Here is a 15875-nt window from a genome sequence, read left to right as displayed (position 1 = left end):
CGTTTCCCTATCAGTTTACATGGGTAATCCATTATTCATCATACAGAATTAGAGAGCTTAACTGAAGGTCTTTGAGAGAAGTCTCGAGCAGTACACCGTAGAAGCTTGGTAGCTAAGATGCTGTTGATTCTTTCCAAGCAAAATATAATTCAATCTAAAAAACCAGTTTGACAGCTTTTTAATTTTTTTTAGAACATGTTAATTTCTTTGAATGAACATTTTAAAAAGAATTGAAAATGAGCCTGATGTCTGGAAGTCGCACTCGATACAGAGCTTTTTATTATTATCATTACTAATGTCATAATATGTTTGCTGCTGCAACCAAAAACTTTGTTAAACAGGTTGGTGATGGAGGAAGATTAGTTCCAGTGCCCAGTCTCAGTGAAGCTGATAAATACCAACCTCTGAGCCTTGTGATTAAGAAAAGAAAATGTTTGCTTTCCAAAAAGTCTAAATTTGCCTCAACACCTTTTACTTTAAAAGATATTCTTCAAGGGGAGAAAGAAATTTCTGCAGGTAAGATTTCTATCTTTCTTCAAAGTGGAAAATGCATGTTTCCTAGTAAATATGGAACAGTAGACACAGTTTAAACTGTGCAGGTAGGATGGTGGTTCTTTAGTACATGGGTAATAGAATTTGTCTTGCTTAGTCATGTAATAAATATTTAAGAAAAAGATACACCAAACTGGTAGAAAGCAAAAAAGAAAAAAAAAAACCACCAACTTTCTGGAAAAAGTAAAAAAATAGTCAATTATATTAAAAAGCCTTGATATTTTCTGAACTAATATGAAACTAGAATTAGTTTCATGTTATAATGAGCCTTTTGTTTTTTCACAAATTGCAACAGATTCCTGATAGATGTATCAATGTGTGTTGATTAATTGCTACTTCAAATTTGTTTTTACTCTTCTCCTTTCTCTGCATACTTGCTTTTAAGTATGTGCGAATGGCCTCAGTTCTGCAGCACTTCCATGCTAGTAACCCCTGGTGTTGAACTGGGCTCTGCACAGGCAGAAGCATTTGATAACAGCTAGCTGACTGAAGTAATTGGATTTCCATAAGATTTTTTTTCCACATTTGTAATCTTTTTTGTGTATTTAAAGAGCTTAACTGCGTTTAAAATGCCTTTGCTATGCAATATCAGAAATTTTTGAGATTCTGTGAGAATTAGGAGGTGCAAAATTGAACTATACTGCCTGTATTTTCCCATACCTTCCTTTGAAAAGTGTGTGTAATTCTTTTCTACATGCTATTTTCTCAAAACAATTTAATTGCTTTATTTTCTTTTGAAAAAAGGTCCATTTTGACAGAAGTATCAATCACATTAATTGCACAACAATTGCATTAATTAAAAACTCTACTAAGACAAACCAGTATGAGCACAAGATGACAGAAATACCAGTTGACCCCACAAAGGGGTGATTCCAGGAGGCAAGCATGATGGAAAAAAAAAAAAAGGAATCCCACTAATCCTACTAGTCTTATAGTCAGGACAAGTCAGCTGCCTTGACCTGAATGAAAAAAAAGTTGAAAAATCTCATTAAAAAGTCTGAGAAAAAGGTTGCAAAATCTCATTAAAATGTCTCACAGAACCTTACTAGTCTTTTCTGTAAAGGTTAGATGTCATGTGCAGAATGTATTGTCCTTTAATGTAAGCAAAGAACTGTGTAATTGAATTTCCTTTTTTATGTGACAAATGCAAGCATTGGCAATCTTTTTAGAATTATAGCATTTGCAATCTTTTTAGAATTATGAAAAATATATGAATCTTTCTCTTTTTTTTTTTGGTTAAAAATAAAGACAAACAGGATTCATACTAGGTGACTTCATAATGTCACTTAATCCTAAAAGCTTCAAAGGATTAAAAAAAAAAGGGGTAAACCCCAGACTCTCAAATGTATTTGGGTGCCTAATCCCTGTATTCTACCTGCTCTATTCATTTTAATTTGGCAACCAATGCGTTCTAATATTTTTCTGTTAGCGTAACCGAAATGTATTTATGGTTATAAAGAAAGCATTATAGAAGTGCTTTGGTACCTACCCTTTGTACAATAAATCAATGCAAACTTTCAAGTAAGTCAGAATTAGTCTGTTGTTTTCCTTCAAAATAAACTGACGTAGTCTCTGGAGTCATCAGGCATACATGGGAAGTGTGCTAGGTCTTTCTAATTGTGACATGTCAGGTAAAAGGCAAAGTTAATGTTACTGGCATGCCCACATCTCAGTCACGTATTGCAAAAATAAAGAAAAGTTAGGTTCATTTGAACTGCATTTAGACAAAATTCAGAAATCACTAGTACTATTTTAAACACAGTGGCTTTCATTTTCTTCCTAGTTTTAATATTCTGTGTGGCCTCCATGAAGTAATGTGTTGCACAGCCTCTGTCATTAAACCCAGAACATACTCCAGGTCTAGTTTATACAAGCACCAACAGCATACTTACAGGTAAAAGTACTTCAGGAGAATAATGATAAGCACAGAAATGTAGAAATAGCCCTAATTGCCAGATCATGCCCAGGACATGTCACATGCAGGAGCATGGGCATGACTCTGCCAGAGAGGTACAGACATCCCTTAGGCCCTATGCACTCTCTTTCCATTAGTTCACAGTAGTATCACTGATAAATAAGTGCTCGATGTAGCTCTGAATTTCACATTGAAATGGTTAAGCACAGTAGGGACAGTACCATTTATTCTCTTCTTGCGATGTAAAAATACTGCATTAAGACTTTTCATCACACAACGGTTGTCTTTTACTCAGGTGTCTCGTCTTACCAGCTGCTCAACTATGAAGACAAATCAGATGTTTCGCTTAATGGTAGAAGAGGAAATCAGATAATGAATGATGTTGGTTTTGATGTTGCTGGATCAGATTCTGTTGCCTTCAAAGCTTCATTTGGCATAGTGACCAAACATGAGGTTGAAGTACCAACATTACTTAAAGAGCTTACTACAAGGTTATATTATATATTTTATTTTCTGGTTCCATAATTATATTTCGTACAGTTAGGTTGAACCTCTGAAATGGTTTTTGATTATTTTTAGCCAATCAATAGCAGTCACCATTTGATATTTTCCAAGAGTCTCAGGTTGGATCACTGGGATTAGACACATGACCTTTTGTATAACACAGACTATAGAATTTTTCTGAATTAATTCTTGTTTGAATTACAGTGCATCTTTCAAGAAAAAAAATAAATCCAGAGAAGAGGAGTCCCTCCAAGGTCCTATCTATGTTACTCCATACTACCGAATATGTGAAATTTACTTCAAATGACATTACCCAACTTCAGGTTTCAGAAAGGATTTCTTTCTGAACTAGAGCACCATATGTATTATTGCCAATGTAGATACTTCAAGGTTTTATGAGGTTATTACACAGCCTTTTCTTTGAAAAGCAAAGTAGGTTTATCTACCTAAATTTTTCATAACCTTTTGTGGCTCTTCTCTAAGTGCAGTCTCCATTTTTCCAACATCCTTGTTGAGCTGTGGACACTGAAACCTATTTTGGCATTCCATAGTGCTAGCACAAATATCAAACACATAGCAATATGATGTGACTAATTCTAGGCATAATTCTCTAGTTTATATTTCAAAGATTATCCCTTGGCCACAATGTCATCCCAGTGAATCGCAGTGTTGCATCCCAGTAAATTATTTACTGTGCATGATGTGACATTTGGTATTTTCAAACATATGTTGCTTCTTTGTAGTTATATACCAAGCAGTGCATGCCATTTTGTACCCATAACCTCTCTTGTTCTGTACCTACCTTTTCCTGGTTTATTTGTAACCTCCAAACATTATCATTAATAATTGGGGGTGCGGGAAGAGGACCCAGTCTCCTGATAAAAATATTCAGTGTTATAGAACTAAGAGCCAATGCCTGTAGAAGTTCTCCTACAAACACTAGTTTCATGATTGTTCCATGCTTATAAGTTATGTAGTTTTTGCAGTTATAGTTGACACACATCAGTTAACCAGTTTTTAATCCATTGAGTGTATGCCAGCTTGTATAGGCATCATTTAGGCTTCTAACCAAAACATTGCATTATCATAAGCTTTATAGACACTCAAAGGTAGAGCAGTACAGCTATTGCTTTTACTATCTATTTTCCATAAATCCTTACTGACTGACATTAATAATATCACTTTAAAAAAATTGTTATTAATTAGGGTGTGTTGACTGTTCCTTACTGTCACTAAGAACAGTGTCAGATGGACAGACTTGGAATTTTCCAGGATGTCCCACATATCCTCTCTATTGTTCATACGTTACTGGCTTTCCTTGAATTTTTTTAGTGCTTCTGTTCCCAAACGCTGAAAAGCAGTATTAAGTTTCCAGATACCTCCTCAGTCAGCTGTTTTACTGCTATGAGACAGAAGTTACAGTGATTTATTTACTGATTTAAATTTGCTAATTCTGTTAGCTGCTTTGTAAATTGCTAATAATCTCTGAATTTCCTTCCTGCCTCCCTCTTGATTTTAGAAAAATAAACTTTGATCATTGTCTAGTCCATCAATCAAGAAAAAGTAGGATGGAAATTTTGTGTGTGGTCATGGAAAGTATTAGAACTACAAGGCAGTGCTCATTAACGGTCCATACGGGAATGCGTGGAGAGACAATGAGGGTAAATATGTTCGACAAAGTTCTGTAACTTAAATGAAAAAACATAAAAACCTCATTTTTATAAATGTTATGGTTGGATTTAACTGCATTTTTACTGATGTAAGCTCAGAAAAAATCTGAAGTAAATCAATATTATTGCACTGATGTAAACTGAATTCAGAGTTGGTCTTTTGTTAGTATTGCTTATGTGAGTTGGGGGTGGGAGATGCATGGAAGGATGGCTAGTCAGTGAGCCAGGGCTTTAGGTGAAGCCTCTGCAAAAATGTGGCATTTATTTCTCAGTTTAAATCTCCAATAAACGCATAACCTACCTTTCATTATTATATTAATCTTCTGTAACCCAATGGAACTTCAGGTTGTTATTATTTCAAGGGTCAGCATCTTACTCCCTGTCTTATGTTCTTCCTCCCTCTCCCTCTCTCTCTTCAGTGTGTTTGAATAATTGAACCTACAAATCTTCTGTTTGCACATTACTAGTATTTATTAATCATTCACATAATTTTCAGTGAGTGATGCAAGTTACTATCTCTGTATCAAACTCTATTAAAGTGCAAAGTTGTTAATATCAAATTCTTTAGTTGTGAAATTTGATCTTCAATTTCAAAGCTTCCTCCTGGTATTGTAATTCTCAATATATACAGTTAAGATATTATTTGTTTTTTCTTTTCAGTTTGTAACTTTGTTTCTATTGATGTTTTTCTAAATTATAGTTTCACATTATTGAAGATCAGAATTGTAAAGGGCGGGACAAAGCCATTGTTTTTCCTGCGCATACAACTATTGCTTTTAGTGTATTTGAACTTTATATTCATTTGGATGGTAATTTCGGTAAGTGATGAGGATTACTGTCATTACTGCTATTATTTATAATCTGAGTTTTTAAAACAGTTTTCTTGCTCCATACAACAACAATCCCATACAACGGTATGCTTTAATTTTATGCACATAAGTCGTCTGACTTTCTAAGGGATACAATTCTTGAAAAGAGAAACAAGGCAGGTGCTAGAAAATAGCCTGTCATGGAAACATTTTTTAAAAGTTAAGTATGATTTTGTGTTTGTTTTTTTTTTTTAATTCCACAGTTGTGTGGAAAAAAAATCACTTCCTCATATTTCTAGCCTGCAAGGAACAGGCTTATGAGACCATTTGATCAGTTTTGCATAGAATAGGCAAGGAAAAAGACACAAGTAAAGAAGAAAGTGTGCAGAACTTCTAAACTAAGCTAACTTTTTTTCTGTTGGGGCTTTAATTTCAGTCTGATACATCATTACCACATATGGATATCTGAAGATATTTAGGAAGAAATAATCACAATTACTGGAAACTAATAAAAAAAATGTGCATAGCTCCTGTAAGTGTTTCTCCTTTGGGGAAAGGATAGCGCTTATGTATTTACATTATTTGCACTAATTAAAGTGGAGCCTATAACATTATCAATGTTATCAGCATTGTTTGTAAGAAACCAGAAAGTCAATTCAGGATTTGATCTAGTACTTAGAATCATAGAATCATAGAACGTTTTGGGTTGGAAGGGACCCCTAGAGGTCATGTAGTCCAACCCCCCTGTAGTGAGCAGGGACACTGCTAACTAGATCAGGTTGCTCAGAGCCCCGTCCAACCTGGCCTTGAATGTTTCCAGGGATGGGGCCTCCACTACCTCTCGGGGCAACCAGTTCCAGTGTTGATAATATATAATGCAAAACTCCCCACCGACTAACATTAGATAAAAATGTAACCACTGGATTCACATGTACTTAAATACAGGAACCTCTGTGAGTGTCACTCAACTGTTTCAGGAATTGCTTGAGTCTCCGTAACATTTTGGCTTTCTGTAAATAGCAAGAGAAAAGACCTGGTTAGGGAAGTAATCTCTGTCTCTGCAGATCAGTACAGCACCGTGTTTTAAAAGTTGCAAACAGCTCCGTAACCTTTGGCAGACACAGGATAAAACTTCCATGACAGGTACTCTGCATTGGAAGGTACCTTTTTACTCAACTGTGGGGTACCTTTACCCTTCTGTAAAAACTTTAAATATTCTCCAAACCAGGCATAATTACTGGATTAAAAGACATAATACAAGATGGTAGGTCTTTATATTCACTTCCATAATGCTCAACATTAATTTCAGTTTTGGAAGTGTTTTAGTTTTAATTTACCATTGTGCAATGGTAGGCACATGCACAGTGCTTTTCCTAAAGTAATTATCAGTGAAATAATCAATGAAGCTGGTATTTGTATTTCCATGATTAAGGAGAATTCTCAATCAAGAAAGTTTAAAACATGTTTTTTCAGTTCCTTGTAATTGATTATCGTTATATTCCACTTTAAAGGTTTTCTTCCAAGCTATGGGGAGAAGCTTAGGTGATACTTTTACTTTAAAAAACCTCAAGTTTTAGTAATTGATTCGGTGTTGGAAGAGATGACTACAGAACTCACAGACTTTCTTATTATTTTTCATTTTTAGTTTCAAATGAGATCATAGAAATGTTTCTCCTTCAGAAGCAGGGCTTCCATTTATATGATATTGACTGTCTTAGTCCCTTAACATAGCCATAAATTGTGTATAAACCAAAACAAACTCTGATGATGCCTGTTGAAAGGCACCAACATTACCACATTCTCACTGAATCTGTGTCACTTGGTTCTATGGGCGATTACTGTGTGCAGACTTGTATTAAAAAGTGGTACCAGCCATTAAAAACATTAGCAAAGATGAATTTAATCACTGTTAGCTTTATAGATTAGAAAGCATATTAAACTCTGTTGTGCAATTATTGCTTTTGTATTTTGTTCTTCTAAAAGCTTATTTTTAATTTTTACAGAACTCTGTGTGACTCCAATTTCAAAGGGAGGCTTTGAAAAAGAGAAATCTGGATCATCTTCACTGACCAAATTAAGGAGGTTAAAGAGTAATCTGTTTCATCGAAGTATGACTTTCGATATTTATATCCAGACATCTTAGTGTATTTTTTAGAGTGTATTTTTGTTTCTTTAATTTGTGTGCAAGGTGAAGGTTTAAAGAAGAAAATTTCAATGGAAAATGTACCTCTCAATTTCTTGTATATTGAAATGATTGTAAAGTTATTAAAATTTATATTTGAGAATCTGACTCTTTCACAAATAACAAATTTATGGCATTGCTGTTCATTAAAACTCGAAAGATCTTAAAATAAAAATTTATGGCTGATTATAAACTGGCATGGAGTAATTACACTAACTTCAGTTAACATTATGCCTATTTCATATGCTTGCTATTTACAGCTAGCGTTGTGCAATACAAGTTATAATCTATAAGTAATATTTCGGGGCAAACTCTTTAAATATCAAACAATACTAAATATTTGAATGCACTCTTTAGGCTATATGTTCACATGGCAGGGACATGGGCAAAGTACCATTGTAGTTCTCTTTTCTTATTCTGATAAGAACACAACATCCAACAAAACTGAGTATCACTGTATGTAGCTGTATTTTCTTCAGAACAAGATCCTATACTTTCAACACTCCTCAGTCTAAGTATTGTGGAAATCTGCAGATCTGAGCATGAAGATAAACATTGAGCAGTAAACACATCCTTTTAAAGGCTGCTCTGTATAGGTGTCCTTGCTTCCTTGTATCCTGTTCTTGATTAAATGGCTTTTATGGACCAAGCCTTCAGTGCTGCTTCAGTCCACACTAAGGGAATAAATCTTCAGTGGGTACGATACCTCTCAGTAGCTGTAGCTGCCTAAAAGTTTGTCATCCCATCTAAACTAATCAGTCCCCGCAGAGAGAGGAAAAAGGTGGGTAGTTCCAAAAGTGATTTCTTCCTGGGGTGTTTGGATGCTCAGAAATCTGCTAGGAAGTCAACATGGAGTCCTCCAAATTTTCTAAACCTTTTAAGTATTGCTGGGGTTTTTTTTTGGTAAATGCTAGGTAAAAAAGTGAATTTACAGTCTTTAGAAAATAAAACTAGAAATGCAAAAATACAAATGGTTAAACAAGAAAGTTCACAGTCGTGATTTGATCTGGCAACAATTTTTTCAAAAGCTTGCCTCATGCCTGTCTTTTAGGTGCGTTTCTAAAAATATTGTAATTATATATGTCATATACAAACAATTTCTGGCTTTTGTCAGTGTCTTTTGTGAAATTAAAGAAAAATTTTCATCACACAGGGCTTTTGATAGGAAGTGACCTACAACATAGCATGTTTAGAATGGTTTCATGAATCAGTTATTTCCTAATTAGATTGACAGGTTGTTTTGTAAACAGTTCATAATGTAATGACAAATCATTGCTTCTTTTTTTTGTGTGTTTTTTCAGATAAAAGAGTAGTGGATACCATTGCTAACTCCGATGCTTACCTGGAGGACCTTTTTACAGATTATTATGAAAAAGCTGCGAGCATGACTGATGTCTCTACCAGCTATCTCAGAGAAGGGTCTCACATCCGAATTAATTTGCTTAACAACAACATCCCCAAAGGTCCCTGCATCCTTTGTGGAATGGGAAGTTCTAAAAGGGAGACAGTCTACGGATGCCTAGAGTGTTCTTTTAATGGACAAAAGTACGTACGACTGCATGCTGTGCCCTGTTTTGACCTCTGGCATAAAAGAGTAAAATAACTGAGCTAAGTAAGTGCCTGATGTTACAGACATGGGCATAACTGTGCCACAAACTTTGCAGAATTAGTGAATATGACTCAAATTGTTGAAATGCAAAATAGTGAAAGTGCAAAATATTTGATTACACTATGATCTTCAAATTATTTGCTTCAGTGACCTTTTACTTGAAAATGCCCTCATGCATTCCCCAACATTGTCTTCTTTCTAGAATCTTCTCCTTTCATTATCATCATTTTAAACTGTATTTTCATAATGTCAGAATATATGCTAGAACTTAAAGTTGTTTACACAAGCCTGTTGTTAAACCCCAAAACGTTGCCTTTATCTACACTGGTGTATGATGGTAAAATGAGAATATTTGTTAATAATTTAGTGTTCTCATGAATGTTTGATTGAAGTATCAGATTAAAAAACATGCTAAAGCTTAGCTCAGTCTAATGTTTCATTTACAAAAGGGAACAACTAAAACTAGGGATAGGCGTTTCATATTAGGATGCCATTACCACATGTCAACAGTTTGTTTAGATTACCAAGAAGTACCAGCCAGTCCACCTTCCGCATTTGGATTTTAGGCCACAGCTGCTCTCGACTTTCTTTTGTGTTCAGAAAAAATTGCAGCCAGTCCACCTTCCGCATTTGGATTTTAGGCCGCAGCTGCTCTCGACTTTCTTTAGCAGAAAATGTTTTGGAAGCTTATGAAAATGACAGAACTACATCCTTCCAACGAGACTTCAGGGGTGAAGGTCTTTAACCACAGCAAATTAAGTCTGTGTTGTTGAGAATATAAACACCAGAGGGCACTACAGAATTGCGTCCAATACTGAGGTTGGGAGTGCTGTTGGTTAGCATACTGTTGAAGCTCTCTCCAGGCTATTTTTAAACTGGGAAAACAAAAAATGTTTTTCTAACTTTTAGAATGATTTTAAGGATAACCCAGGCATGGAAGCTTTTTCACTTGTGCTGCCACTTTCACTGTGTACATTTGATTATTACACGTTGAAATGAATACAGCCATTGCTTTTCACCTGAGAAGAGTGAAGTATGTTACACAAGTATTATGATGACATCTGCATAAGCAGAACAGTTAACTACCCTGAAGTACTGTCTATCAGTACTTTTCCCCATGAGGGAAACCAGAATGACGCCAATAATTACTTATGTTTATATAGGTTACTTCCCATCAATCATCTTCCACCTCATCCAAGTAAATCATGATAGTGTAGATTTTTAACTTGGTGTTGCTGAATAAAGTGGCCAACTTAACAATTTTACTAAGTCAAAGTTTAAAAACCCACTTAAAATACTGCTTTTTCATGAACACTGAATTATTTGTGTTCGTAATTCATCAAAGAGGTTATTTTAAGTTGCTTTAAAAACACTTGTGTTTTTATTCTTGACATTCCATAGACAGCGTTCATTTATTTTAAGGCCTTTTATAGTTAAATTTGCTGCAAACAGCAGTTCCTCAAGAAGCTAGCCTTGGAGCCTGCAGAGGTTTCACAGAATTACCTTCCTGGAATTCTATTTTCCCCTTTTATTTTACAGGGGACTGAGAAGTATTCATCAGTTATGTTCTAATTATGTCAACAGGTACTGGAACCATTTTTGTGTGCCTGATAGGAGAGACATAATTATTTTCATCAGTATTTTACACAATGAAAAAGATTACTGAGCAATGCTATAGATTAGGACATGATGCAGGAACCAATAATAATAGATCATGGTGTTTCCAATTTTATTTCTTTCTTTTGAAATATCTAACACATTTTATTAGTTGAATGTTAAAAATAAGATTCTTACAGTCACCTTAAGACATATAAAAAGATGCCACTGTAAAAAAAAATACAAAAAAATCTGCGACAAAGTATTACCATTTAAAATTCAGTGTCCAGAAAACAGCCAGATTTTTTAAGTACTTAGAGTTCATCATGCTGGTAGACATTGTACTCCTTTGCTGATATGAAACCATCTCCATCATGGTCATTCTTCTTAAATATGTCAGCTAAGATTTCATCATGGACTGAGGGATGACGTTGTTTGCCATCTCTTGCAAATTCTTCTTTCAAATACTGGCTTATCTAGAAGAAAAGAAAAACGTCCAACCATTGTGGCTTTTACACCAGTACTCAACAGCTCTCTTCAAGGACAGTTTGGGTATGCACATAAGTTATTATGACTCCAGTGCAGACACGGCTAACGTTTGTTTTCCAGCAAGTCTCAGACATACTAATGTACTAAAGCAAATTTCAACATTGCACAGTGTAGTTTGTGTAAGCATACAGAAACTTTACACGATGAGCTGCAGCAGAGGCAGCTCATGTAAAGACAACACTGATGCAACTATTTATTCCAAATTAGTTACATCACATTACCTCAAGTTCAGAGAGTTTCTTGTCACTGTCCTTGTCTATTTGAATAAATGCTTCAACACTGCGAGGTCCCTTATTTACTGCATAAAGTTCAATCTCAAAGATCAGTGTTGCATTGGGTGGAATCTTGCCCTGTGCTATGAACAGAAGAAAAAAAAAGCATTTAAGAAATCAGACACTATGGCCAGAGATCACACATATGATAAATTCACACATAAAGCACCTTATTTTTTTATTACAAAAGACTGTGTTAATATACAGATTAAACTCTGAATTTAAATATTATACAGTTAGACAGGAAGATTGTTCAGCTTGTGTTAGATAAATGATTTTGAGAGAGATTTGCAAACAACGTTCTTCCCTGAAACAAGACTATATTCCTCATATCAATTCAGGTACATTTAAGAATTAAGAGAAGAGTTTGTGTGATCGTGAAAAACAAGTATTTGTAAAGTTCTCACTCTTTCAAATACTGTCATATGATGGGGCTTATTGAGAGACTAATTCTAAGACGTATGCCTTTACTGAGTATCTGCAATCTGATTTAAAAGATTATAGTAATAAACCGATGCTCGTATATATTTTCTGTCTGAAGAAAGAAGGCGGCAGTATCAGGTTGTATCAACTTACTATGAATTATACCTATGGTTAAAGGACTTTAAGTAAAATAGTGTTTAAAATAGACATTTCATTAGAAGGAAGCAATAGAATAAGTCATCTGATTCACACACACACAAAAGAACTACTGGAATATTTTGTCTGGTCCTTGAAGAAAAAAACCATGTTAGACTTCATTATTCCTTTGTCAAAGCATTTTCTGGTATCTGATCTAAAAACACCAGTGCCTATAAACACAGGTCGTTGTATCACGCATCTGGCAAAAAGAAGGGAACTAAAGAGAGACAGTAACAAACTAATGCCAAAAAAGCATCAAGAAACCATGCAGTGTAAAATTAAAATGTAAACATGCAAGTTGCTTCTATTCATAGCCAAAGCCAGTGAGCATGACATTGTACCCTCAGAATTTTGGCAGAATTTTGAGCTTGTGGCTGTCCTTCATAAACAGAAAAAAAAATAAGGAATCCACTTTGTTTATGAACAGAACGTAAACAAAACTATTACTCGCCCTACTCATCTAAAATATCCATAGTAAAAATGACAGGTTTCAGAGTTCAAAAGATTTTAATCTTACAAGCTTTAAAAATGTAGAAGTTTTAAATATATCTGAGTATAAACCATGGTTTATATACTACTTATGAAAGGAAGATACAATACTAGAATTCAGTGCCAATAGTCTACAAAAATACATACCAACAAAGGAAAGATATGTAAAGATTTAGAAAGCCACATGCATCTTTTCTAATTCAAGATTAGGCAGGCATCTTCCCCAGCATGCAGGAATACGCTGAGACAGAGGACAGGTATGCTGCAGGAAAGTAATACTTCCTTGAAGTGTTACCTAGAACAAACAGTTAACGCTAGTATTAAAGAACATACTTTTATTTGTGTCAGTGTTATGCTCAAGCGGAAAAATGTATTCCTAGCAAACTTCACTGGCTACAGTGGAATTCTATGAAAGACAAAACTGGTGGATGGAATTCTGGCATAGTATCACTACCAAACAATTATTATAGAGCAGGAGCTGCCTTTTTGCAGAAACTACTGCATCCTAGTCAGAGCTGAATTTAAGTTATCTACACGCTGAAACACTGCATAAAAGTCTAACTGGAACTTTTTTTTTTTTTAAAGTAGACTTCACACTTAAGCATCATAAATTCAGATCAGATTTCATGCATTGTACTGTTGCAATTACTGTGTGATGTGATGACATCGTCCATTAACTATCTAGAACGTAAGCAGTATTTTAAACAAATTATTTGTACTTAGATTAATTCTGTGGCATGCGCTGGATTCCATTCCATTTTGCTCAGAAGATGCAGAATGTCATTAAAAGGCTAAGCAGGTAAGAGTCAAATAATAGAAACTAAACATGAATAGAATGTAATAGATTAAGACAAAAAATGCTGATATGAATCATGAACATCCTCCTTTTGCTGTCAATTTTTTGTATTATGGCAATACTTGAAAAAACAGATCGGGTGCCATGTACTGAATTCTAATGCAAACTGCAAGGCCCAGCTGTGTGTCTACCATGAGGACTACTTAAACGGCATAGGAATGAGCAGGGTTAGGCTGCACAGCTACAGTCATCACCTTCAGTGCCTCCAAAAATAATGGAGCACCAATTCGTACGGTCATTTCAATACTGTATGCTTGAAAGGGTAAAACAGAGGAAAGACAAAGTTTAGTATTAAAACTTCTTTTTTACCGTATCCTTGCTGTCCATATGCTAATGACGGAGGAATGATCACTTTCCGTTTTTCTCCAGGACACATATTCACCATAGCGATATCTAACCCTTTTATGACTTGTCCAACACCCAGAACGAACCATTTTGGATGACCTTCATTTTGTGTCCGACTATTAAAAAGAAGTATGAGTGGATAACAGTGAATTTAGTATTTTATGTTTTTTTATAAAAAATAACTTTAAATTAGCAGTCAGTAAAAATGTACATTACATTATTAGAACGCAAGAATGCTTAGCGTGCAAGAACACAAAGTATTAAATACTGTTTTTCTGCTACATTTATAATTAAGGTAAAATCTTGAGATGCGTAAGGGGCAACCTCCTTTTGAAATCAAAAAACCAAGTAAAAAACCCTAACTTACTACAAAAACATCCAGTCTCCCTGATGATATACATTGCATGCCAGAAACAAGGCGTCACTGCAGGAAGCCTGCGAGAAGAGGAGCACTGCATGCCAGAAACAAGGTGTCACTGCTAGGAAGCCAAAACATCTTCAGCAGTTCACATCACTGTAGGGTGGGACAGGATGGGATGGGGCATGCAGGGGTGTGTTGGGGGAACCTGGAAGGTTTGGCTACAGTTACTGTGTGCTCACCCACCACTCTGTTCAGTTTACATATTCAGTGCTTGAGCCAGCTTCTGGTCGTATGAGGTATCCCCAGTATGGGAGCGACACGGAACGGTGACTGAGCAGCACATAGTTCAAAAGTCAGAATGCAGCACTGTATGTGCCAAAACCAGCCACTTCAACAGGCAAAAAAATGCAAGTAAAATGGTACTGTTAAATGTAGAATTATCCTACAGTAATTTTTTCTTAAATGATACCAGTGGGGGGGACTAGTTAAGATATTGTAAGAAACGAGGCTACTGTCTTGTCTGTCCAAATATGGGTAATGAATGAGACAGGTACCTGAAGGAAAGAAAAGACTCCCCTCCATAGTTCTGCACAGGTGGGTCCTGCCTTACTAGTAGGATGCACCACCATTAAAAGCAAGGCAATGTAAAAATAAAGCTTCTGCACAACAGTTTCTGTGCAAAGCAAGCTAAACCAAGCTGAAACATCCTGAAGATAGACAGGTGGAACAAAGTGAAAAAGCAAAAGCCTAAATGCTAACACTGGGGCAAAGAGGAAGGCAGCGCAAATCGAGGAGGGAAGCAGTGACAGGGAACGGGCATCAAGACTGCAAACCGCTAGCGTAATGCGGCTGCCCTGCTTAATGCCAACTATGGAGAAACGCATGCTGTATTCAAGTTTCTGTCTAAAATAGCCCCTACCAGGAGCTCCTCCTCCAAACCCGAGTTTTTCTGCACAGATTACAGCAGAGAACATGGCAGATGATTAACACAGTGGGTTGGTTGGTTTGTTTGTTTTCACCCCGCCAAAGGGGTTCTCCAGATGAGGTGCGGGCTACAGGCTCTCAGCGACCCTCTGGGTTGGTCCCCTTCGCCGGCGACGGCCGCCAGTCTCAGGCATTGCTTCGGTTTCCAGCGTACCTCTGTGCTGGTTCCTCCTGACCCTAGGTAAATCCTACCTCCTTCCAACAGTTGGCTGAGGAAAAATAAAGGCTGAGATAGGGGGAAATTACTAATGCCGACGTGGTTAGCGTGGACACCAAGCTGCGCGCAGGCTGGGAGAGCAGCGGGACCCGCTGCTCCTGGGGGCGAGCAGGCTGTGCCACGTACGCCGCCGGGCTAGGGCCGCCCTTCCCTTCCGCGCTACCCGCTGCCCTGGGGGCCCACCTGCAGTAAAATTTGGATCCGTCGCTGGCCAGGAAACCGTCGTAGTGCGCGTTCAGCAGATCCCCCTTCTTGCTCTTCGGGCTGCATACCTCGGGGAGGTGCAGCACCTCTATTTTGACCTCCTCCGCCGCCGCCGTGCCGCCTTCGGCCTGCGCCCGGGC

The 15875-nt window shown here is 36.5% G+C and overlaps 2 protein-coding genes across 2 annotated transcripts; one reads left to right on the top strand and one right to left on the bottom strand.

Moving 5' to 3' along the window:
* Positions 1-305: 305 nt before the first annotated feature.
* PJVK (pejvakin) lies at positions 306-9845 on the top strand. Its single transcript, XM_009646030.2, has 6 exons — positions 306-516; positions 2763-2958; positions 4491-4632; positions 5342-5459; positions 7454-7558; positions 8934-9845. Exons 1-6 carry the CDS (start codon positions 306-308, stop codon positions 9233-9235), a joined length of 1074 nt encoding a protein of 357 aa, XP_009644325.1. The 3' UTR covers positions 9236-9845.
* Positions 9846-10922: 1077 nt separating this feature from the next.
* Positions 10923-15869, bottom strand: FKBP7 (FKBP prolyl isomerase 7; the record flags this gene model as incomplete). The annotated part of the gene is made up of 4 exons (XM_009646029.2): positions 10923-11313; positions 11608-11741; positions 13934-14085; positions 15715-15869. Coding segments are annotated over 4 exons (603 nt in total), but the record flags the coding sequence as incomplete, so codon positions are not given.
* Between the last annotated feature and the right edge of the window lie 6 nt (positions 15870-15875).

Source organism: Egretta garzetta, unplaced genomic scaffold (assembly GCF_000687185.1).
Source record: "Egretta garzetta isolate BGI_Z169 unplaced genomic scaffold, ASM68718v1 scaffold539, whole genome shotgun sequence".
Classification (NCBI taxonomy): Eukaryota; Metazoa; Chordata; class Aves; order Pelecaniformes; family Ardeidae; genus Egretta; species Egretta garzetta.
Note: the sequence above shows the minus strand (reverse complement) of the source record. Positions and strands in the feature narration are given on the sequence as shown.